Source organism: Scatophagus argus, chromosome 7, assembly GCF_020382885.2.
Source record: "Scatophagus argus isolate fScaArg1 chromosome 7, fScaArg1.pri, whole genome shotgun sequence".
NCBI classification, from domain to species: Eukaryota; Metazoa; Chordata; class Actinopteri; family Scatophagidae; genus Scatophagus; species Scatophagus argus.
In genome coordinates this window covers 23340032-23365626 of record NC_058499.1, presented here as the reverse complement: position 1 = coordinate 23365626, position 25595 = coordinate 23340032, and the positions used below count along the sequence as shown (strand labels likewise).

At 42.0% G+C, this 25595-nt stretch overlaps 1 protein-coding gene across 2 annotated transcripts; it reads left to right on the top strand.

The window, feature by feature from the left end:
- Positions 1-1698: 1698 nt before the first annotated feature.
- On the top strand, positions 1699-25595 carry siah1 (siah E3 ubiquitin protein ligase 1). Of its 2 annotated transcripts, none has more exons than XM_046395489.1 (5): positions 1699-1882; positions 16328-16384; positions 22361-22542; positions 22978-23274; positions 23378-25595. In XM_046395489.1, the coding sequence occupies exons 2-5, from the start codon at positions 16375-16377 to the stop codon at positions 23747-23749; spliced, it is 861 nt and encodes a 286-aa protein (XP_046251445.1). In that variant the 5' UTR covers positions 1699-1882; positions 16328-16374; the 3' UTR covers positions 23750-25595. The 2 variants fall into 2 exon arrangements, with proteins under 2 accessions (XP_046251445.1, XP_046251444.1); XM_046395488.1 differs by lacking the exon at positions 1699-1882 and adding an exon at positions 10694-12438.

Below are 25595 nucleotides of genomic sequence, written 5' to 3'. Positions count from 1 at the left end.
GCCTGACCTCACTATTGCTCTACTGCATAAATGGGCAACATTTCCCACAGAAACACTTGTGGAAAGTTTCCACTCCCCCCTCACTCCTCCCCCCAAACTTTTGTCTATAGTGTATTGGACATTGAACAAATTTAATTTTGGGCCTGGTGATGGCACTAGATTATAGTGAGAGGATTTCCACAGTTACCGGTATTCATTCCAAGGGGGAAATGAATCTCTATACTGCATTTTATGGCAAGGGTCTATTAGACAGTTCACTCAAAACCAGAGGTCAACCTCATGTTAGAGGTAAAAGCAATGAATGTCTGTTTTGTCAAATTTGTCATTCTGATAGTTGTTGAGATGTTTCAGTCTGTGCAAGAGTGGTGGGCCAATCATCACCGACTTAATAGATGCTTCCTCTTCATGCTTGGAGAACACAGTATATTTGTATTGAATTTTAGTGATACATGCTATCTGTCCGGAAAACAGAGGAGTTAATTAAACTATACCTCTTGTAGAAGTTGTATACCATACATATGTTGATAAAATATTGACATGCCGTATATTCTAATTTAAAAACATATATTTTCCATTCAGAAAAAGACTGCATGTGGTTTACTTTGCACTTTGTATGATCAGATAAAGCCATGGTGTTCTCAGTATATTGAGAGAGAAATGTTGTTACTCTGTATGATTACAGTAAGAAGCACAGAGCCCAAGCCGCTGTTGAGGACAGCACAATAGGATTACATCTACAAAAGTGTTCTTTCTCTCACTTTTCATGCTGTCTGGGTTTCTCTCACCCTCCCTTGCTCTCAGGCTGCTGCTAGCCTACTGGGACAATGTACTTACATAACTGATGCCTCTCTGTAATCCTGGCCTCCCACCCCCTCCTCATACTCCCCTCTTGTCTCTCCACCAGTCTCTCCTCTTCCTGATGCTGTTGGTGGGGCCAGTGAATAGGTGGGTGGGTGGGGGGTCTATATTATATCCAGATTACTATGGACAAGGTGTCATGACCTCTTTGTCTTAATCTCACCTAGTTACACATATGCTCAGTATGAAGACGACATGGCTTCATTCTCAACTGCTCAGTAACTGGTTTTCTGTTCGGAAGTGGCTGGAAACTATCACAGCTCATGGTTTCAGACTGGTCTGCACTTGATCGGCTGCTTTTAAATGTAATAATATTGATTTTCTCGTGTAGTAGGTTTTTTTTTCAGATGAAGATCTTCTTTGATGTTATTTACATTTCTTAAAATAAAAAAAATGCGTCATTCTCAGAACTTTTTCTATGTATATTGGTGAAATGTCAACAAAACTCCAACAGGAGATCATAGGACAAAGGCGCTCATCTCGAGACAGCTGAATTTTATTTTGAAGACAGATGCAAAGGGAAAACATATCACTTATACTAAACATCCTCACTTTGGTTTGAGGAAATGAAAGTAAAGTGAAACGTAAACGGTACTATTGACTAGAGACCTCGATTCGCTGGGGATAGTGCAGGTGTGTTTTGCAGAATCGATTTATCATTTATCTTTTTAAAAAGTCAAATTGCAATCGTATAGTGGGGAGGGAATATAGTATAAGTTGTGATTTTGTGTATATATTTAACTTTTATATCACATTTTGGAATTTATTTTGTAATGTTCGATTTGGGCCAGTTAGTACAATCCGCGATTCGTGCAGAGCGCGCTCCCGCGAGAAACTTCAACAACTGTGCGCGCTCCGGAGCGGCTGGTACTTAACGCCTGCCGTCTCGTCTCCGCTACAGGAGCAGTTCGAATGTGTATATCGAGCTAACGAATGAAAGACGATAAAGAGGAATTCTGTATTTATAACCTCGCCATACATTCATCCATTAATCTACACTGAGCTGAAGGATATTTCGTCCGAGGTAAGCGGGTGTGCCATAGCGAGTGAAACATCGGATTTTCGAGTGCAGTGTGTGCTTGGAAAAACAACAGCTCCGCTGTAGCAGACGGTAGCTTCCTTCATTAGCGCGGCGCTAATGTTAGCAGTTAGCTTGGCAAAAAGCTGGCTAACCGTGTCGGCAGCTTGTTGGTTGTCTTGACGTTTCAAAATGCACGCTTGCATGTGGTGTACAGTCGATTGGCATGCATGAGGAGCACGTATGGTTGATAACGTCCATTGAATAGCGGACAAAAAGCGTAGTGGTGTCGGTTTTTTTTAGCTTGTTCACAGACTTGCTAAGCTAACAAGTCACCGTTTCAGCTAGCTAGAATGCTTCGGGGCACTGTTTTACGGCAAGACAAGGCCCTGTAGGTCTGTAACAGTTTGTGCTAGCTAAGCTACACCGTCGTCTGCCTTGTCAGACAAGGCCATTTTGCTTTCAAAGCAGGTTAGTTCGGGTCAACAGAAACCTGCCAGGACATTGTTTTGTGTAGCAACGTTACTGGCATAACCAGGTTAAGTGACGACTGTGGAGGAAGTGATGAGTAATGTTTACTCAAAGTAAAGCCTGTGGCTGCTGACAGAGATCCATCGTGACTGTATGTGTTTGACCTGTATCCAAGGAGTAGGACGAGTGAATGTCAGCTTTTAGTTGTTACTGTTGCTCAGATGGTTCTGATCTGCTTCATAACACGTTCACTTTTGTGTACCTTGCGAGTGCCGTAACGGTAGTTGAATCGATCTCACACTTGTAGATATGTTTTGGGCTATGCTGTCAGAAGCAAAACTCACAGCACAGAATGATCTTATGATAACGTTACTTCAAAGTCCTATAAATTACTACCTTTGTCCGTTGTTATTCTGGCTGTGAACGACTCTGCTCAGGTTGATGTGGTGCTTCACCTGTGCTATACAGTTACATGTCCAGGGCTAAAATGCGTAACATCAGTTTACTTTTTTATGTAGAAGTGATTCCAGTATCATCATCACTGCTGAAGCTTCAGGCTTAAAAATACCATAACATGAAAGGCACGACAGGTTAGGTTTGTGTTTTACAAGTGGTCATATGATCAGACAGTCCTACAGATTAATGTTTTTCCACTGGTAGCACAGGTGCTCCTTAATGAAACACCAGCACTGAATTTAGGTGCACCACTTAAGTCAACCTTTATTGCAACACAGTCATATTTTATTACTGCTGATAAATACGTTAGTTATAACTACACTGTGCTGTATGATTTTAAAGGAAAAAAAATCTCAAAAGTAGTAGTAATAGCTTCAAAAACGAGCAGTACCTGCTAAAACAAGAAATAAGAATCATCAATTGATAAAATTTAAGCTTGGTTTTAAATCTATAGTGAAATCTATAGTGAAATCTTGAGGATTTGCGTTGTTTCTCCATTTAATATTATTGCATTAATCCATTGGATGCCTTGTGATTCTGACCCTGTTGCACTTTGAGGTGTGCAACAGAGTCACGTTGAGGTGTTTTAGGAGTAGTTTTTTGCACTGAATCTAACAGACATCACTGTCAGACAGACCTATTGAGAGAGTTCATAACTACTATTACTACTGCTCTTCAGGCACCCTAGAGCTCTTGGTTATAAAGATGTGGCAACTTGAGCTTTTTCTACAAGGTTGGGAGAGTGTGTCAATGTTTAATCAGACAGTTGATATGAACAAGACTATGAGCAAGTATGGACAGAAGTGTAGATGAGATACGAAAACTTTCTGAGCCCAGTTTTAGTCTGAAATTCTCTGTTTTTTCAGATAAATGTATGAACTACACTACAGACTAGATTCTCTATTGACAGTGAGGGCTGGCTCAAATGAGTATAGTCTGACATCACACTTGCGTTACTGGGATACAGGTGTGTATCGTGTATTTGTTGAATGTGATTTCAGCTGTGTGAGTGACTGCATCTCATTAATGGAAGATGTACAATGTTAGTAAACTTAGTTAGTTATACAAAGGCATAGAAATTTGTGCTTACCACAAAGCTGTTTTTCAGAAGACTGATTGGAAGTGGAGGCTCTGAGTGAGAAGAACACTAACACTCGCTTGAATAATTTCACATTTTATTTTGTCACTGTGCCAGATCTGGAGTAAAAAGCACACCGGACTTCATCTCCCAGTCAGCACTAATGAACTCTTAACTTGGTGCGGTAGTACTAGTAGTTTTAGTACTACAACTAAACTGAGAAGTACCATCAAACGATTTACATTTGATTTTGTTGTCCTTCTGAAGGAAATCCTCTCATAACAAGCTTAATTTAGATTGCTTTATAAAAAATCTCAGACTGCTCTAGTGAAGTTAGCTGTGTGTGTGTGCACGCTCATGTGCATGCGAGTGCATGCAGGCACATGAATATATTGAGTGACGTGTAACTGCTCCAAAAATGTTGTCAGCGGTTAAGCATTGACATCCCTTGCAGGTACCCTGTCTTCAGCCACAACTTACTAGATATGTATATATAAGACTTGAAAACATTGGGTGCCTTTTGCAAGGTATCACAACAGAAATATTAAAGTGTTTTTAATCATTTTGACCAATATATCTGAAGTTAATTTCAGGTCCTAGTATCTGTTGATTTAGGTAGTTTGTCTTACTTTGTATTACTTCTATATTATATTGGAATGAAGAACGTGATAACTCTCTGCTTCTGAAGTGATGGTTGAAACCTGAAGCAGCTTTGTCTAAAGCTTGGCTTTTGGCTGTTTGACTTTATACAGTCAGACAAAGTGGCCATCAGTAGGGGCTCCTGTCCTTGAGATGACTGCACTTCCTTATTAATTCCTAATTTATGGCAGGCATAAGAGCTGCATGGCATTGATTGGGAGAGAGGTTCTCCCATCTGATTAGAATCACAACATTTTTTTCCACATGTCTCTTAACTTCTTTGATTAAAATAAACAGACATTTTTAAATTCAAACTGATTTCTTTAATCCCGGATGTACATCGGCCTCTGATTAGATTAGTACGAATGAATAAACTTTAAAACACTAGTCTAGAATTCTTTGTAGTGACTTAAGAATCTTGTTAACACACCACTAATTTGGGGTTTTTTTTTCTGCATTGAAAATGCACCGTAGAGTGTTGGGGATTCGGGCATCACACATTTACAACAAAGTACAAGGTGTGAATGCAGACACAACTTGTACACACACACACAAACATACAATCCGGAGCAAAACATTGGCTTCTTGTGTTGAGCCGACTGTGCCCAGCACAGTGTTGGTTATCTGTAATACAGCAGTGAGATGAACTTGCTTTGACCCCAGGGTTTTCCATGGCTTTTAGAGAGGCTTAGTAGTTCGGTAATGTAGCTACCAGACTGGTTTTCATATGTGGATGGATGATGGATGCCAAGATGACAGGGACTTATGTCATGGATAGGGAAGACTCATCCTCATGAAATCGTCAGACTCTATAAAAAAAATGAAGCAGATTGGCTTATTCATAATTTTATTTCAGCTATACAGAAAATTTGGTTTGGGCAATTGTTTCTATTGTTGCATGGTCCTGTTGTGGTTACTCTATTGACAATAGGCAGTCAATAGCCAAGAAGAGGAGGAGGATTAGTTGGTCAGGGGGAACTCTTAAAACACAGTAGTGAAATGCAGTTGGGGTCAAGAACTCATTAATGGTTAAAATTGGAATCCAACATGTTGTTCTGTCACATTATGAAGCTGTGTATTTTTGTAGATGGATCTAATGTGGTGTGTTTCATGCTGATCCAAGCCCATAGAAGTTATCCAACTGAGTCGTTACCCGGGGATGCCCAGAATAGCTCCTCCCACTTGCTTCCTGGCTTCCCCCACTTACTTCACTTCCACGTGTCATCAATCCTCCCTTAAGTAATAGGACTGAACGATTAATTGCATTTGCGATAATATTGTGATTTTCCAACCTCAGAAGCTACGATTATTCTCTGTCATGTGACAAGTTGGCACGTTACAATGACTGCACATTAATCTGTTTAACAATGGCCTCAGGTTTGACAGAAGCTGAGACTGCGGAAACTTTAGTGTCAAAGAGGAGCAGTATGTTTGTGTGTGGGACTATTTTGGCTTTAAAAAAGAAGATGCTGCGAAGCGTCAGGTATTGGGCAAAACCTGCATTGTTAAGATTGCTACGTGATGGGGCAACACTACTAACTTGTTCCAGCATTTAAAAAAACATCACAAAGCAGTGTACGATAGTTGCATGGCTAAGATGCCGAGCACCAGTGTATCAAGTAAGCCAGATACCACCCGGCAGGGATCACTGTTTGAAAGCTTAACACCATATGAGCGTACTTCAAAACAGCACATGGAAATTACTCAAAAAGTAACAGAGTGCATCATGAAAGATATGATGGCCCTCAGTATGGTGACCAAGCCCGGGTTCACTGCTTTAATAAATAAACTGGATAAGCGGTACAGCATGCCGTCCCGTACATATTCTAGCCAAGTCGCCATACCTGAGCTACACAAAAAATGCAAACAGAGAGTCGCTTGCTGCGGAGCTGAAAACGGCAGAGTTTTACGCTGCTACAACAGGCATGCGGTCAAGCCGTACAGCAGAGCCCTATCAGAGTCACAAGTGCGCCCCTCAGAGCACTGGACGGAATATAGTGACTTGCACTCACTCCTCTTGAAAACCAGCAAAAGTTGATATGCTGGCTTTCCTAGCAAAAAAAATCTGTGAGCTACTGAGAGCCATACAGTAGGGTCACTATAACCACTATAACACCTTAACTGATTTGCCTAAATATTTTCAAAGAGGTGCAGGCCTTAATGTTTGTGCACTTTGTGTGTTATGTTACTGAGTGGAGATCATATATAAGATAATATATATTTTTATTTATTTATTTAAAGTCTGTCTAGTAAAGTTCACAGACAGTGTTTAAGAAGTGCAATCCACATGTTTTCATAAGTTTATTACAATGACTTTGAATTACCTAAACACTGAGTGTGTTAAAGCCACAGATTTGTTTTTATATTTCTGCAATCTACATTTTAGTTTGTGTGATTTGTTACTGATTTTCATTTTAATGTTTAAACCATTATGTTGTCGTAATAATTATTACACGTTTAAAAGCCTGGAAGTTCAACAAATTAGTCAACATTCTACTATTGTGATTGTAGTTGTTAAATAAAAATGTCATTCATATCAAATCATGCATCACCTAATTTCATTGTAATAGGCCTGGCCTAAAAAAAAATTGCAATTAGATTATTTTCCAAAATCGTTCAGCCTTATTAAGTAAGGCCAGTAAGTCAAACATTTCCAAGAGGCATTTATCCATTCAGATGTAAATTGTTTAACGCGGTTGATTATTAATATTATTGCTATTGTTTATTTTAATCATCATTTAACATTTCTTTTAGATCTTCTTAGTTATGTACAGGTGCATCCGTAGCCTTTGATCCAGGCATCTGGTTTCAGAGTGGAGAGCAGAGAGGTCCCGGACATTTGTCTCCCAATTTTGTTGTTTTGTCTTTTTTAGTTTGCTGCCAACTGCTGCTAGACGCTTTTTCCTGGACAGTGGTCGGACACATAACGCACTGTCAAACTTCACATCCTCGTCCCATTCTTTCGCCTTACTCTTTTTACACAGATGAGGATTCAGTACTGTTGCTTTGTCCCCTGCTTGCTCTTATGACATGGCTAATTAGCAGACCTTTGCTTTTTTACTGCAATGGCACAACATCAGCACCACATGTCGAGTGAATAAAGCTCAGCTCTGCCTCACAAGGGTGACAGCTGGTCCTGCTGACCTGATGAAGTAGGTGTTTGTATGAGTGAGTGAGAGAGGCAGAGAGTGACTCACTGGCTCTGTAACAGTGAGGTAATTCTAGATCTGTTACTAATGCCAAAGGGAGTCCCTGCTTGCTTTACGACACTTTGTGTCTGTGTGTGTACCCGTGATGTACGTCCATGTTCATGTGTTGAAACGGTACAAAGTGAGTCACAGGGACAGCGAAGTACAGTCAATGAAGGAATTGCTAGTTATCTCATTCAGCAGGTATCAAGTCCAACAAGTCTGTTCCTCTGAAAAGTTGTACCAACAACCAAAAAGTTGTGTAACAACAAAGTCTAATATGTAGTTGATCCTTTGCTCTGAGTAAAGCTCTTGAATGAGTCTAAAAATTTGTACTTGACTCCGAGGACCTGTTTTGTCTTAATGTGAGTGTACTTTATGAATATTGGCAAGACATGAGCCAAAAGGAGTCAGGTGGCAGCTATGCCTGAGCCCAAACAAGCCCGAATCCGGAAAAAGTGCATAACACTTGCTGATGCATTACTTTCTCTTTGTTTTTAAATATGCTTCCTCTGTTACCCTATCTGTTGTTGAGCCAGATGGAAATATCTCTTATTAAAAGCTCATGGGCTCCTAACTAGTACATTCCAAACTTCGACTAGCTCGTTCAGTCACACATTATGCAGCTATTTAACCGTTTCCCCTTTGGAGCAGTATCACTCATTTAGCAGTGATGCCCATAAGGTGCCTACAGATACGTGTAAAACATTTCTTGTTATGCGTTCTGTATTTAGTAGGCAATTGTGAGTGGAGACAGGAATTGAATACTAAATTCATCTCAGTATTATCTTCAGGATGCACTCGGACATTGTGAACTGATTAAGACCAGTGACATGTCACCAAGTGTGATCTTCCAAAATACTGTTAAATCTTTTGCAGGTCAAGTGATAGTTCTTTTAGTTGCAATGTAGATTTTATGTAATCTAAGCACGCAAGTGTAGACCGTCTTTATTTGCCTTTATATTTGCACTGCTTCAGTGACTCGCTTCGGATTAGTACGAGCCGGACTGTAAATGGGATTGACAGCAGGAGTCATTTCATATGGAAATGTGGGCTTGTGCTCGACTCTATTCTAGCGTGTTTTACAACCTCCCCACCATGGTATGCTTTTTTTTCCCAACTCACTATTCCTTTTGGTTCTCTTCTGTTACTTTCAATTCTGTGATGCTTCATTGCTGTGTCAAATTTCAGACATTTGCATTGCCAAACCTCAAGATCTAAGCATTCTGTCTCCCCTCCCTCCCACTGTCCTCCCCTTTGTACACCCCTGGCTGCAGGTGATGAAGTGTTTAGGTCTCTGGTGGTGAACTGCTGCTTGGTCCAGATGGCTCATTGTTGGATCTGATGCCCTGCCCCTTTAATAACACACTTTTGGCATTGGCTAGTGTCACTAATGCAGTTTTTATAGCCCACAATGTGCATGTGTGTGTCACAGTGGGTTCTCTTTGTGCACATATTTTTTGTACTGCTAAATTTCTGGCTGCTTTAATGTTTGTATTGTCTGGTTATAATGTGAACAGATGTAGTGTAACCGTGGTAAGGGGAATACAACAGAAAGGGTACACCAGTTTGCCTCCTGTCTCCTCTTACAAACTGAACATATCTGAAGGTGCTTTCACAAAGGTAGTTCATCCAGAATCCAGGAGCAGTTCCCCTTTAAAAATATGGCATTGCGAGTAAAAGTGCTCCGATCAGGTGCTCCGACCAGTTGCTGAATCAACTGATGTCGATTACTGATCAAAATGTTGTTTCTTTGCTGTATTATCAGCTACAGTTGTTATTTGTGGCATAATAAAACCCCCATTAAAATGTTAAGGAAATAAATTATTGTATTTATTTTGCCTGACTCAAAAAATAGGTTTGACACAAAATGAAAGTTATGTGTGAACTGTAAACACAAAATTAAGAAAAAATTAAGGGGACACAGAATTTATTAAAATACATTGTCTCTGTCTCAGTGTCACTGAGGTCTTTGTGCCCTTAAGCTGCTATTCCACCACTGCTTTGTCACTTTGTCACTGCTTCATCAACTCTGACAGAAGTTTGGTCAAATGTACAGTGGGGTAAAGTGTAACTCCAGTCAAAGTACTTTACCTATAAACTATACCCAGTTTAAGTACTTGCATAAATATATTTACCGTAAACATGTTGTGTTTTCATGTTAAACTGCAGTTCACTGTTCAGCGCTTCGTGTTCATCTGAACAAACATTCTCAGTCTTGCTGTGTGTTTAACTCCTCTGCAGTCTATTAACTCTGTTAGCTGTCAGCTCTCACCCAAACATGTCATTTTACTAACAGCTAATAGCTAACTAGCCCTCCTCCTGTGCCCTCTTGGTTTACCAGTGCAACATGCGGGGTCCTACTAGCAAGCCATTTGTGACTGAGAGGGTAGATTGACAAGTACCATGGAAACATTTTACACTCTTCTAATTTTTACAGCTGGTGACAGTAAACAAAGTAACGGCATGAGAAGACACCATTGTGGTCAGTGCTTGGTTCACTTTGTTGATGGTCTGCTCGTCCCAATCACATTTTCTACAGGATGCTATTTGAGCCCGACAGTACACTATGACATTTTAGTAGCGTGTAGAGAACCTGTCTCATCGGCTTCTAATCAGCCCTCACATAGACCATGGATCAAAGTATTTAGAATGATAATTTTACATTTTTTGTATTTTTAAAAAGCAGTTCAATAACCTGTAGTTTATAAGGATAAGAAAAGCTAAAATGTAGTGGAAAATGATTTCATATTCCATGGCAGTAATTAGATTTGTTGTGTCACAAAATGTAGACTTTTTTTTTCTTCCTGTAGGAACCCTCGAGGAACACGTGTCTTCTGCGGGCAGTATCGGATAACTTCCCATTATCGCTCCAATATTATTCTCAACTCACTTTATATGAAGTGTAATGAGATTATTATTATGATCTGGACCTATATAAATTAAAATTTAGTGATTTGTTTTTGCAAAAACAAATTGTAAAGAAGATATACATTTTACATAGCTAGTTTGATTTTACAAAGCGACAAATTAACATTGTAACCATTCAGTTTTCTGATCTAAAAAACTGTGTCATCTTTTTGTGATCTGCAGTGTGCAGTTTTGGGGCAAATCCGTTATTTTGCGTGAGCCTCAACTCAATGGTAACGTACACCACACTCCCCAGGGTTTGACAAATTTTTACTGAGTGTGATGAATGCACCTATTATATTGTGGCAAACTGTGAGAAGGGGGGTCAAATGAAGGATAGAATGAAAAGAAGAGGCAGCGAGAAAGTGAAGTATGGTGTCAATGAGGGCAGCTGCTGGTACAGCCTGCAGCCAGACAGGGCTGAAATCTGAGACTCGCACAACCACAGAAGCAGGCGGAGGGAGGGGCCAGAGAGGGAGAAACCCAACTGGGAGAAAGAGAGAGAGAGAGAGAATGTCCATGGAAGAGAAAGAAAGCAAAATATGTAGGCTCAGGGCAGAGCAAGCATACAAGAAAGTGCATGGGAAGTGAGGGGAATGTAGAGTCATTGACATGAAAGATGAAGTGTGCCGAGGCAAATAAAATTAGCAAGAGACAAGTCAGAGTCTGTGTGAAAGAGAAATGATGTGCTGTGGAGAAGAAGGGGTTATGTGTTTTGGGGAGGGAGAGAAAGGGGAAGGGTGTGGGTGAGCATGCTCTGTTTGGACTGACATTGGATGCCGGCTTAGCTTGTCTCTGTCTCGCACTCAAACACACCCAGCAGTAGTGACCACCTACCACACTCCAGGGGACAGAAAGAACATGGCTTAGGAGGAAAAGTCAGAAGGAGTGAGACCTCCATTTTTTTTCTCTCACTCTCTCTGTAGCTACAGCCTCCACTTCCACCGGGAAACCAAGAGAGAGCGGGCCTTTGTTTTCCAAGTGCCAAAGGATTATTCTTCTTTCTTTTTCATAGAAATCAGCCTTCTGCTGTGGTAATTCTGCTATTCTGCTACAAATCTGCAATTTTGGAAAATGCTTTGGAACTGACTACACCTGTTTACAGAAAGCAGCGCATTTGAAAAGTACCAAACTGTCCCTGGAGATCTGGGACTGACCAAAACCAAGGTGGAACTTGTAGGATTGTTGGAAACAATCTACAGTGACTTTTGTTAAACTATGTCTTGTTGTCTTTAGTTTCTAGTGGCTGAGAGGCAGCAGCCAGGGAGTGGCACGCTGACCACACAGTGTCACTGAATGCTTACAGACTAAATTTGAGTTGGACTGTCTGTCTCTGTGCTGCAGAATAAGCACTGAGAAACCTACTTGCTTTTCCTTTTCAGGATACCTTTTTTTTGCCTGGGACACAAGTTTTTTGGATTCTGTGGACACGGACAAAGGGTCTCAGGTCTTCTCCTCTTGTCTCTTCGCCTCTCAGATTGTTATTTTTCCGGCTATTAAGCATTTCCGTTGACACAAACCTCCTTTCATCGCAGCTTTCCCTCAGCCCTTGTGAGCTTATGCTCCCTAAATGGGGGACCGGGAGGATAAAAATGTGATCTTCTGTTTTGTGGTGTGTTTTGGGCAACAGCAACAGTGTGTGGTTTCCATGGAAAACACCAGAGAAGTATGGAGCTGAGGGGCTGTGTGAATACTCTCCCCTATGTCTCTGGTCCAAGTGAAATCGAAGCCGGCTTGCGCAGCACTGCAAGCTCCGCCCTGGAACTCGTTGTTCAGACTCTTTTCATGTGTAGCCACAAGGAACGTGCACAAGACTAAAGGTGAATGAGGTTTTAAAAGATAACACATTAAAGAGCAGTAAAGAGCACTTACTTGTGGACACATTTCTGCCTTTTCTCCTCATCAGCTTATTGTATTATGTGCAGTGGTCCTCGTAGCTCCACACAGGGTGTTGTAAAATGTTGTAAATACCTGTGCTCAGTCCAGCCACAGCTCACTCTCTCTCTTTCTGTGTGTGTGTGTGTGTGGCAGGTTGATTAAATGATACTTTGTGTGCAGCGATCTTGTCTAGCTAAAGCGTGCAACACTGTATGTTGAATAGCTTGCGTGTGGGCGAGTACAGAAGATGCTTTAAGCAAGCGTGTCTGTGTGTGTTGTGAATTATATGTGGCAGTATGTGTGTGAGCGCTATACAATGTCTGTGTGTGTGACTGAGAAAAGAGTGGGCCATGAGTTGAGAACAAAGAATGGTATGTTTGTGTTGAAGCCCAACTTGTTTTCTGCCTCCCTCTCTGCTCGTGCTTGTGCTGTCTCTGTCTTCTTCCATATCCTCTTATCTCTATCTGTATTTCCCCAGTTGTTTGCTACCCTCCCTTTCTTGGTGTACTGTCTTTGCCTTTGTGTCTTTCTTTCTTGTGTTTTATTTTCACGTTTCTCTGCTTTCAGTGTACAGTCTGCGGTCTTTTGGGATCTATTTTCCATCTGTTTGTAGTGTTGGAAGTATGTGCAGGCTTTTGATAGTGAATGTGTGTGTGTTTATATTTTGTCTGAGGCAAGTTGGTGCTTGCTGCAGAATAACTTGGTTGACGTATAGTTTCTCATGATAAAATGCCTACTTACCTTAAAGCATTTCAGATGAGTGTTTTGTTTAGATAAACACAAGTCAGACCTTGCCGTAAACTCTGCTCCCTGCAGCACTGTCTACTGTGAAAGAGGAATAATTAGCACATTGAAATAAATCAGATTCCCTCTTCTGAAATAGTGGAGATTTGTTGAAACGGGTATCCTTGTGTTTGATAAGCAAAAACGTAGATGCATCAAAATCGTTCTCACTGTCTCTCCAGGTTGGTTTATATAATGTGTACTGTTCCATTAGCCCATCGGTGGCTACTTTTACATGCACTCAATACTCCATTCCTCCAATTACAATGTTGATGTGGGTTTATAAAAACACAGTTGCTTGCAGTAATCATTCTTCCTATTTATAGGGGCAAGAAAGAGAGCCCTTCCTAATGCACATTTAATGTAAGTGATGGGGGAGTGTATGTACTTTCTCTCACAAAGAAATAAGGGCCTGCTGACCTAAGATCCTGTATGTATTGCATTGAAATGTAAAAATGTCAGCATACTTTCTTTGTCAGGTTCAAGTAGTGATCTGCAAGGGGAGTGTGCCTACTGGTTGTTGGGAGACACATACGCTTCTTGGCAATCCTGGCAAAGTATGGCAATCCTGATTCATGGCTTCTGCACCCCACCAGTGGATCCTCTTCTGCTGGAATAGATGGCAGACACAGGAAGAGCTGGTAGATCTCTTCTTTCACTCTGTCTTCTGGGGTGGTTGGAATCTGACCCTTTTCACCTTTCTGCTGCCTTTATTGAGGTATTGTTTCTCAGCCACCCAGCCAGGCCTTTCTCTTCTGATGCCACTTTGCGGGTGTTGGTGTGGGAGGTGCTACTGTGATTCTTCCTCACTCGTGCAGGTGCCAGCTTCAAGGCCTCCTGGACACAGCCATATGCACGGCTTTCTTTGTGTTGTCTTTCTGTTGTTACATTTGCTTCATTACCCCTTTGATCTCCAGGGATGGCTCTTAGTTCTTTTCCACAAGAACAACACTGGTGATATGGTTCAGGACAGGCTTCATGGCTGACAGCAACACTCGTTTTTGAGGCAAGTGTATCTGTTAACATGCTCACAGGTCCAAGGAGCTGACACATGTGCTCCATGACACTTATGTCTGCATCCTTGCGCAACAGATGCCATATTCCTCTTTCTACAGCCAATGTCACACAGACTGACTGCTCTTGGCTGAGGAAACTCTGAAGCATCTTTCGTGTAGATTACCGTCAGGTCACCACATGATGGATCAGAGACTCTGTGACATGTTGAGAGCAGCTTGGTTTTCTTTCAGTTCTCTTTCTTCTTGCTTCGTGAGAAGGCTTGGACCAGATGACAGTGGGCCTCGACTACTGTTTCAGAGGGCCAGGTTCAAATTATAGGCAAAGCCCCAAAGCCACGGATCTCTGAACTGTTCAACAGCCTGGAGCATGTGCAGACCTTTTGTTTACTGTTGACTACATGAAATTATGTGTACCTGTTTTTCAGTACTATAGAAAAGTCACTTGGAGTCAGAGGAAGATCTCCTCTTAAGCAGATTTGTTTTCCTAAATTATGAGTTCTTTTGTGCACTGAGGAATATCAATCAAACCAAATCCTTTGAAAACACACCTGACTTGTTAATACACCTTACACCACAGGAAGTTTTTGTAGCCCAGAAAGCACCAAATAACACAAAGGAAAAGCTAAAGTAAAGTGCCCTCTTAGTGCAGCGTCTTTGGCATGTGTTGGCAAGCAGTGTGTTTGCCATATGTGTCGCACATTGCAGTGAGAAATCCTCTCAAGCTTAAGATGCCAAGGAGCTTGCCTAAGGTGGCACCTGTCTAAAGACTTCACATAAGACTAATTGTGTGCATCAGCTTTGTTGAGTAAAGCCTGACTCTTAATAACTGAGGGAATGTCACTATTTAGATGGGTGTCATGTTGTATTGTTAGTTCATACTATTATAAATTGGCTTAAGAAGACACGCAGCTACACACTGTTGAGAAAATATACTCGGTCTGCTAGGCTTTCCCGCTGTGTTGTGTTTTAAAACACTGTTGCAAGTGTAAAGAGAAGTCTGATCCTCTCCTTCTGTTGTTGGTGTACACACATCAACATGTTGTACTGAAATACTTTTCATGACCAAAACTTGTAACAGTGATGTTATCTTCTACTTCTACTCTGTATGTACTCTGTATGTACTCAGTATTGGGACTAGATTCTGAATTTAAATGTATCATGGATTGTGTTTCCCATTTAAAATGTATTGAAGCAATGTAGCGTTTTGTGAGTTGTGAGAAACAGTATAATTTTATGACGATTCTAAATATGCAGTATTTGCAGAATTCACGAGAATAATTAAGCTATTTCTTTCTTTGTGGGGAAGAAAAAATGTGTCTATTTGCTCTAGTGGCGTTAGGTTTTTTTGTTTGTTTGTTTGTTTTTTGTGGAGTGCAGAGAAGTGAGAGCTGATCCCAAGTGGTCACTCGACACATTGGAAACAACAAAATTAAGCTTTGATCCCAAAAAGAAAATCACCAGTGATAGTGATTAATGATGAATTGAGTTACATGCGGAATTGCTTCAGTCCCATTTTGCATTGGCATATCAGACAAACTCACAGATGGAACTTTATTTGTTTTATGAAATATGAATTAACAGTGCTGGGAAATCAGTGTGGAGCCATTGGGCATTTTAGAGGTCTAATTGAATCTATGTTGCATTAGCAGCACAGTAAGTGGCTTCTGTGTCTTGAAGGAGCATTGTTTAGTCAGTGGAATTTTACCAGATGGGCAGTGCCATTCCTGGTCTCTTATTGGCCCAGCAGAGATGGCTACCATAAACATTAGACTGTGATCCTGTAATCTGCTTCATATATGAACTGACTTGAGCATGTATAATACCCATTGTTGGAAATGACAGAAACAGGCCATCTCTGTGGCCAGTGTGTGAAGATGTCAGTGATTTCAATGCTGTATGGGACGCTATTACTTCATAGTCGTTGTAGCTTTACTGTCACAGTGTGATTAGTTTGTTCCAGACAGTATTTTCTAGCCTTGCTCCTCAAAGCTCAATGTTTGTTTACCTTGTTTTTTTTCTCCTTTCTTTTCAGAGGTCCCCACATTTCAAGAGAAGACGAAAGCCTTATTTGGAAATCTTATGGACGAAGGTGGGTTTTTCATGTTTCTTTCCTCTACCCGCTCCATATGCCTTTCTGTCTGTGTACAGTGGTGTTTATTTACAGTGCTTCCAACAGTCTGTTGAGTTGACAATTTCACTGCATGTCCTGATTTCCTTGTATTAGCTGTTTGTTGACTTCTTTCCTGTTTGAGGATTCTGAGCTCCCAGTTTGACCCACTTGGGCAGTATGTAGCACTATTTATTGTTTCTCCAGCACGATGTCTCCGTCTGCTACCAGCCTGTCAGTTGGCCATTTTAATGGAACATGCACAGTAGTCAGTGTTAGACAGAAAACGGTTTCAGTAGTTCATAACTCAATCCTTTCCTTTGTGCTGTTATGTTGCTCTTTCTGAACACAGAGGACTGTTTCCAAGCCCTCCTTTTATCATATTCTTCGCTCCTCCTCACAACACAGAATGTGCTCATTGCCCTCTCTCTATCTGGTTAGCTGACTCACTACCTGTCTCCCCAGCCCCTCCTGAGCTTGTGTTTTTGCTTCCTGCTCTCCTACCTTTGTTGTGCCTTTTTTGTTGAATGTATAATTTAGGAATAAAGGGTCTCTGGTGAAGCATCATCCATAATGAGCTGTTGGTTCTTTGCCTTGTAAATTCTAAATCCAGCCTCCCCTGAGCCACCTGCTAACAAACAAAAAGGAGCTGGGCGTTGCTTGCCTGTACTTTGCCTTTATCTTACAGTGTCACTTATTGCCTCTGCATGTGCCAACTGAACAAGTGATAGCGTATTTATCCCTCAACTGACTCTCTGGAGCTAGCTGGACTTGTTGCTACTAGTTGTAGTCTTATGTGGTGCCAGCTAGCTAGTGTAACAGCTCTTAGTAAGGCAAGATTTCTGTCCAAAGTAATGTTAAAAAAATAAAATAAATAAATAAAATAAAATTATCGATGTGCTTCTTTCAAGTCTGTGTTCTTTTAGGCATTCTGCCATTGCAAAGGCCCTGATTCAGAAAGCGGGTCTAGCCAAACTCAGGAGTTTTTTAACCATGAAAAGATGCAAACTCTGGTCTGGTGTGGTAACATAATCTATGGGGCTACCCTGTTCACTGGCAGGTTTTCTTTAACAGACTCCCCAACTCCTGCCTTCCTGCTGAGCCTGAAGGAGCTGTCTCATTTCCTGATTCATACGGCTGATATCAAAGCACGTATGAGAACGCATTCATTTGGGAAATTCTTCAGAAACATCAAAACTTCAGCATGATCAAACTCAATCAATGTAAGGACAGAACAGCGATCTGTGGACTTTGTAGCTTCCTCATCAGCTCAGATTAACATCTACACATTGTCCTTTATTAAACAATGACTCCGTGAACGTTAGGGCAGCTGTCAGGTTGTCAGTCAGGTTACCTGCACCGATACACTTTTTCAGTTGGATTTGACTGAGAAGGCCACTGGAGGACATTCCAGGGTCTTTTTCACAACCAAGCTTTAGTTGACTTGGAGGTGTGCTTGGAATCATTGTCTTGCTGGAAAGTCCAGTGTTCACAGAGGTTTCATTTATCAACAGAAGGAATCACGTTACTCTTTAAAATGGCCTGGTATTTCTGGGAATCCATGATGCCAGGTACATGATCAACATTGCCAGTTCCTGCCGTAGAAAAACAGCACCATGTCATCAATGACCCACCTCCATGCTTGACCTTGGGGATGGTATTCTTCTGGTCATTAGCCTGGCCTTTTGCATGCCAGACATACTGTGTGTTCATCTGTTCAAAGAGTTCAAGTTTGGTGTCATCAGTCCATAGAACCATCTCCCAAAACTCTGTAGTCTTATCCAAATGCCTCCTGGCATATTCTAGTCTACTTTTGATGTTCCTTGTGGTCAAGAGTGGAGTGCGTCTTGGAGTCTGGTCATGAAGTTCTTGTTTATTCAGTGTACTTGTTATAGTTGCCACTGAAGCACTTATACCAGCCTTCATCACGTCATCCTGTAGGTGTCTTGCACTCACACAGGGGTTTTTCTTAGTTGTCCTGACTAAGTTGCTAAAGGCCCTTGATGAAATTTTGGGCTTTCTTCCATGGCCACGCAGGTTTGCAGCTGTTCCATAACTTTTAAACTTCCTTTTAACTTTAAGCTTCCTTATAATGCTCCCAATGGTGTCTCTTGGAATGTTACATTTTTTGGAAATCTTCTTATACACAAGACCGTTCAGGTGTGATGAAATAATCTCCTCTCAGCTTTTGTGGAAGCTCCTTTGTCTTTCTCATGATTGCAGCTCACCTGGAATACCTTCATGGGTGGGGTTTATATATGCATCACAGCTGAAGCAAATGAAGGGTCATTATAGAGTTCCCAAAGGCTTAATTATGTTTCAGCTCCACTTTAGGCCATAAAAACTGTTTTAAAAAGTTTTAAAACAACAACGTTATATAGGGGTTGAATAATTGTGACATGGCTATCTTAACAAAATAAACCATAAATTTGTCTTTTCTAGGCTACTTTCACCTGATTAAGACAGAATGTATCTTCTTTTTGTTCCTTTTGGTATTATCATCATTCCAGCCTGTCCAGATTGGCAGATTGCACTGCAGTTTTTGGGCCGCTCAATCACACCGAAACCACACAAACGTCTCCACACAGGCACACACAGCTAGCAGATAGCCACCACTCTTAAAAGAATGACCGCTGACGAATCCTCATCAGGGCTTATTTAAGCAAAGGGATTTAACACTTCTCTAAAAATATCCATTGAAATATTTTTCTTAAATCGTTCATCGCCCATTTGTAACGATGTGTTCATGGTACGTGTTAGTTCAAGTTGTTTTGGTAATGTACAAGTTTTGTTAGTATGTTACACATTATTATTAAATCAATAATCAACTAATGTTGATAGTACATTGAGAGAAGCTTGTGACAAAACAAGTTCAGTTATTCTTGAGCTTGCTTAAAAACGCTTCAAGTCTGCCCCACCAAAAAACTTTAATTTTTTAAAACCATGCAAATTTAAAAATGCTCTATCATGGAGCTACTCATCTACGACAAAATCTTTATCATCAGTTATGACCATTTCATTGTCTTAAAGTTGTATTTTCCAGGTTTGTGAATGTCTGTGAGAAGCTACCCTCTGTTAGTTATTTCAGTCTTGCATGCAAGCTGTGACCCTGGCCTTGGCCCAGCCAAATGTCCTCAGCTAATTTGGTCCCATTGCTCTTAGTACCACTGCTGCTAGCATGTTAGCCAGCTAAGAAGTTCTATTAATAGCTGCTAAGGTATTATCTCTATCAACAGCAGATGTGTTTACAAGCTAGCAGGCACAGTTACAACACTGTCTCTCATGAGATGCAGTTTTTAACTTGTGCTGTTGGCATGCGTGTGCATGTACACATGCAGAGAAGCTTTACCCCAACAGATGCACTCACAGTGCTGCCGGCTACCAAGCTAGACGCGAAAGGGAAGCTTATTCAAGTAGTGACGATGTAGACGATAGCATCACATTTGGTATTATTGGTCATTAGGTGAACCCTTGTGGGAGTGGTCAAAATTGTCAGCAGGAAATCATTCACCTGATGAAAGTGATGGGACGTATTAGTCCTTCACAGTGCTGTATTTAGAAAACTGAAAGGATCAAACTGTGCTTTTGAAAGATTTTTTAAAGCCAATTGCTAATCGTATAAGTGGTCATATACTGGTCCTTAAGAAGGAAAAGTTGAGAAGCGAGAAAGGCTTGAGTAGTGCATGTCTCGCAAAGATCCTGGAGCACCTGCCAACATGTTAAGAGTGAAAATATACCAGGGAAAAAAGACCACCTATGCCGTTTGCTAACTCCAGCAGTATTTCTTTATTTTTCAGTCATTAGATTGATAGAGCCAGAGCCATGTGGAAATGGTGCTTGTGATACCTAATGAAGCCTCAGCTAATTTTTGATGTTCTGATGTTAATGATTTGATTATCGCACACGGCCTGTGTCGAGTGTGAAGTAGTGGGGGTGAGTGGTTCTCGAGAAAGCTGCATGCAGCAAACCCAGTGACCAAGCAGTCCACCCATTCATAACGGACACTGCACTAGTTTACAATAGTCAGTGAAGGTGATGAACATATTGCCTTTGTATTTTTTTTGTTTCAGTCGAGTATGTGCCTAAGAGGATTGGCTAGTGATCACTTTCTGTTTTATTTCTGTTATACAGTGTCTCACCCCTCTAGGAATCAGGGTTGTATTTTTTGTTAAATTAGCTGCTGTGTGAAGGAAATTAAGCAGCCGTGTTTAAAGCTTTGGCAGTGTTGTGTTGTTGGGTGTCAATTCCCGGGCTGGTGTGCAGTCTGTGTACATATTACTACAGCATCTCACCACCTAATTCTGCACTCTTGTCTTCACCTACCACAAATACGATCCTCTCACCTCCGTTGTGGGTCACCCTGTGCTGTGTCTGTCTCTCGGCAGGCCTATAAAAAGGCTAAACTAGACCAGGTAGCAGAGTGGGTGGGGACTCAGGCATGCACAGACATCCTACCCAGACCTTATACTGCTTAAAAAAGAGCTGACATGAAAAACATCCTGCCCTTCCCTCTTTTTTTTTTTTCTTAATCTCCGCACCCACACTTCTCCTCCTCCAGTGTCCTCCACCTCATTTGTCTGTGTTACGTTTTTAGAACTTTGCCTACCTCTGATGTACTTGCTCTGCTTGATATTAAACTTTGCTGTCTCATTCCTCCTCTCTCCCTGCTCCCTCTTCCCTTTTTATCACCCCTCCCCCATCCCTCCTTTTTTTGCCAGTAGCTCTCCTTCTGCCCTCTTCCTCAGCATATACCTATTCTCCTGCCTATTATTTTTACTCCCCTCCTCTCTCCCCTCCTATTCTCTGCTCCACGGGCGATGTCATACTTAACCACAAACCTGTTACCAAGGCAACTGCACAGCATGATGGGAACAAGCACACACACACTCCACATCTGAGTTCACTTTACTGTCTGGTGGTTCTTTTTTTATATATGTGACTAAGAGAGTCTGCAGCTCTGACTTGTTGCTGGGACAATAATAGACATGTACACGGTAGGCTGAGGCCATGGAGAGACTGGCAGGCAGTGACAGGGAGCAGTATCCTTAGAAAGATAGTATAACCCCCATAAAGAGTTTGTATGCTTCAAATATAATCCAGATGCCTGCAGGTACCAGTCGGTCATATTGGTTTGACACACTGTGCTAACAGATCTCATGAAGCAAAATTGGGAACTGTGGTAGGATGACTACTGAACAGTGATCATGACCTGTGGCTAACCATGATGAGGATGATGATAATAATTTACATGTATATACATGGTTGGCTAATGCAGAATGTAATGGTACTGACATGTTCCATGTTTAATCAGATACTGGATGCGTCATTGTGAACTGTGCATGATTGTTTATGGCTGAACATGACTGACTGTGGCTCTGCTCAACGTTCTGTTGCTGTGAGAAAGTGGTGAGCAACACTGACCAGAGCAGAACAGAGTAGCTTAGCATGTACCTGCATGTCAGTATGTGAACAATATAATACAAATGCAACCAGTGAACGCATATGAGGAGAAATACAGTTATATTTCCTGCCAGGAAAAGACCAGCTAAATTTGAAACAGCTCATTCACCTGGTAGTCTAAGACAGAGTACTGAATGTGACAAAAGACAGTGTCTTTTTGACATAAGAAATACTGGGTACAGCTAAAATGTGGAACAGGTGTGGAATTGAATGTTTCAGATTGCTTCGACATGATGAGAGCATGATATAATTTTAATGTATCCATCTCTTTTCCCACATCTCTCTTTAGTTGAGTGCCCATCAGCTTTGATGTAGAAGTGTTAGAAGTTTATAGCCAGGGACCTTAGAGGCCATAACTCATAGATGTGCAGTGAGTAAGAATCTATAAAGGGAGAGGTGTAGAAAATTGGCCATACTTCTCTCTGAGAGGAGAAGTATGACTTTGTGTCTCTGGTATAGTGTCTCCATCATGGCCCTTTCCCTCTCTCCTTTCATCAGAAATGAGTCGCCAGACTGCCACCGCGCTGCCCACAGGAACCTCCAAGTGTCCCCCTTCCCAGCGCGTGCCCACCCTGTCAGGCACCACCGCCTCCAACAGCGACCTGGCCAGCCTGTTTGAGTGCCCTGTGTGCTTCGACTATGTCCTACCCCCCATCCTGCAGTGTCAGTCTGGACACCTGGTATGTATTGTCCAGCCTGGAGTGTAAACAGAGGCAGCTGATTAGATGTCAGATTGTCATCAACAGTGTTTATCTTGAGTAAGGAAAGCAGTCATCCCTAAAGATGCTTCCTTCAAGTATAAGCTGCAGATTTTAACAGCACTGCAGAAGTATATATCGGTTGACTTGTGACTGATTGACCAGAGTCTATTGTTATTTATTTATTTATTTATTTGTAGACTCATCTTCACCTGGCGTGTAACTCCAAGGATTGTGTTTAAGTTGCAGGCTTTAATGTCAGTTATACTTAACTGGTGATAGTAAAAAGAGTTATAAATGTTCAAATCAGAATACAGCAAATGGAATTGATGCAATTTCAAGAATCCTCTCCCACCCCTCTAAGAGAAAACATCTCTTGGGAGGAAACACTAAGTGCTCTTACCTGTCCCTTCTCAGGTATGCTCTAACTGCCGGCCCAAGCTCACCTGCTGCCCCACCTGCCGAGGCCCCCTTGGCTCCATCAGGAACCTGGCCATGGAGAAGGTAGCTAACTCTGTCCTCTTCCCCTGCAAGTATGCCTCATCGGGCTGCGAAGTCACCCTGCCTCACACTGACAAGACAGAGCATGAAGAGCTGTGTGAGTTCCGGCCGTACTCTTGTCCTTGTCCTGGCGCCTCCTGCAAGTGGCAGGGCTCTTTGGACGCTGTCATGCCTCACCTGATGCACCAGCACAAGTCCATCACCACATTGCAGGTCAGACAGTCTCTGCAGCTTCTTCTGTGACTAAGCTCAATTAAATCACATTTAAACGATCTCTGTATGGCTAAACCTGTAAAACCTCTGTCTGTCTGTACAGGGGGAGGACATTGTGTTCCTGGCCACAGACATCAACCTGCCGGGCGCAGTGGATTGGGTAATGATGCAGTCCTGCTTCGGCTTTCACTTCATGCTGGTGCTGGAGAAGCAGGAGAAGTATGACGGCCACCAGCAGTTTTTCGCCATCGTGCAGCTCATCGGGACTCGCAAGCAGGCAGAGAACTTCGCCTACCGGCTGGAGCTCAATGGGCACCGGCGCCGCCTGACCTGGGAGGCCACACCACGATCCATCCACGAGGGCATCGCCACAGCCATCATGAACAGTGACTGCCTGGTGTTCGACACGTCCATCGCACAGCTGTTTGCGGAGAACGGCAACCTGGGCATCAATGTCACCATCTCCATGTGCTAAGAACTTTGACAGGACGAGGGTCAAAAAAAATTCGCAGATTGTCAGGGGGCATTTTTTTTTCAGGGGTCAAATCAATTGTGACCTCACAGTGCCCCCACCCCTTGAGATATGGAACTGGACTGTCTGATCAGACAGCCATGGAGGCCCAGGGGGTGGGAGGGATGTATGTTTGGATGGATGGATGGATGGATGAGTGGAGGAATGAAGAAACACAAGGACATAACTGTGTAGTGATGACTATAGACTTCTAAACACACACAAACATGTGAGACTCATGCACGTACATGCAGTCTCACACTCTCTTGGTCATAAACAAGGACACAAACTGAAAAGCTGTTCAGTCAAACTCGTGATTTCCCACCACTCTTCTTTTAGTCTCTCTCGGTCTTTCCCTACGGCTCAACCATCCTCAGACTTTTCAGACACTACAGCTCATCGACCTTCACTCCAAGATGACGGAGGCCGGTCACCGCTGAGCAGCCCCGTTCCCTGACAGCTACACACTGGGTAAACACTCAAACTATGTTTCTCCGCGGACTCCTGGTCAGTGCTAGGTAGCTAGTCAGCTACCTAGCTTCCCGCTACCCAATTCCCTGCTGTTTATAATCCACCTCAGTATCGGTCAGACCTCCTGGACTGAACGGTTCACACTCTACTGACACTTTTAGGGCTACACCTGTGGCTGTGGCTGGGGTTCACCACAGTGAGATCAAACTGGAGCTCCCAGCCTATGAAGGTCCTTACCGCAGCTTTGGGTATAAATCGTCACTGACGTGGCTATTGGTGGCTGGGACTGGAACTGTTGCCACGTAGGCATGGACAGCTGTAGCGCCCATAACCATTAGACACCAATTATATCCAGGACTGCGCTAAAGGAACTCAGGCTCATCCGTTTTCCTTCTGGTCCACCTAAGGCTAAGGATTGTGCATCGGACACTCTTCAAATAGCTGACTGTCGTCGTTGATAGTTATTAGAACAGACTCTGCTCTCATACTGTACGGATTTAAGAAGGCCCTCAGCTACATCAGCCATGGATTTATTTTTTTTATTATTTTTATTTTCATGAAGTGGACAGGAGTTTCACACATACACACACGCCTGTTCTTTACATTACTGGCTGTGTGTGTAGTTGTAATGGTAGATGAATTGTTTTTCAGAACAAGGAAAAAACACTGCATTTCAGTTTAGTCACAGTTTTCGTTTGGGGTTTGTTTCTCAAGTCTGTCATTTCTTTTTAATTATTTTAGTTGTCTTTTTTTTTGTATGGAAGGAGAGAAGAACTCCTGACGTTTGTGTGAGCCTGTGTGTGTGTGTGTGTGTGTGTGTGTGTGTGTGTGTGTGCACGTACGCGTGGACATGTGGCAAAAAAAAACCTGCTTACCCTTCATTTCTGCTCTGTCTGCCGGCGTCGGCCTCAGCCACTTGATTGACTGATCACCCAACCAGGAACGAGGGCCAGTTTCTATCGTTACAATGTCGCTATTGTTATTATTAAATGGAGATTATCATAATTATCTTTTTTTTGTAATGACTTTTAAAAACAAAGATTAAAAGGCAGTTGTAAAACTTGTGGCTAAACTTTCAGTGTTTGTAGTTAAAAAGCAAGTTGTGTCGTTCTTCTGAAGGTTTGTTTTTTTCCCGATTGCTTTTCCTCATCTATTTGTCTCTCCGTCCTCATGTTTGTGTGGTCTTTTCTTTTTTTTTTGTCTACGAGGAGGGAGGTCAAGCCAATCAACTCTCCCTTTCTCTTCATGTGGAGTCTCAGTAATGTTGCTGCTCCCCCTCAACTCCTTTTTTTTTCTGTTTTAATTTGTCATTAAATAAATCTATCTTTTTCATACCTGG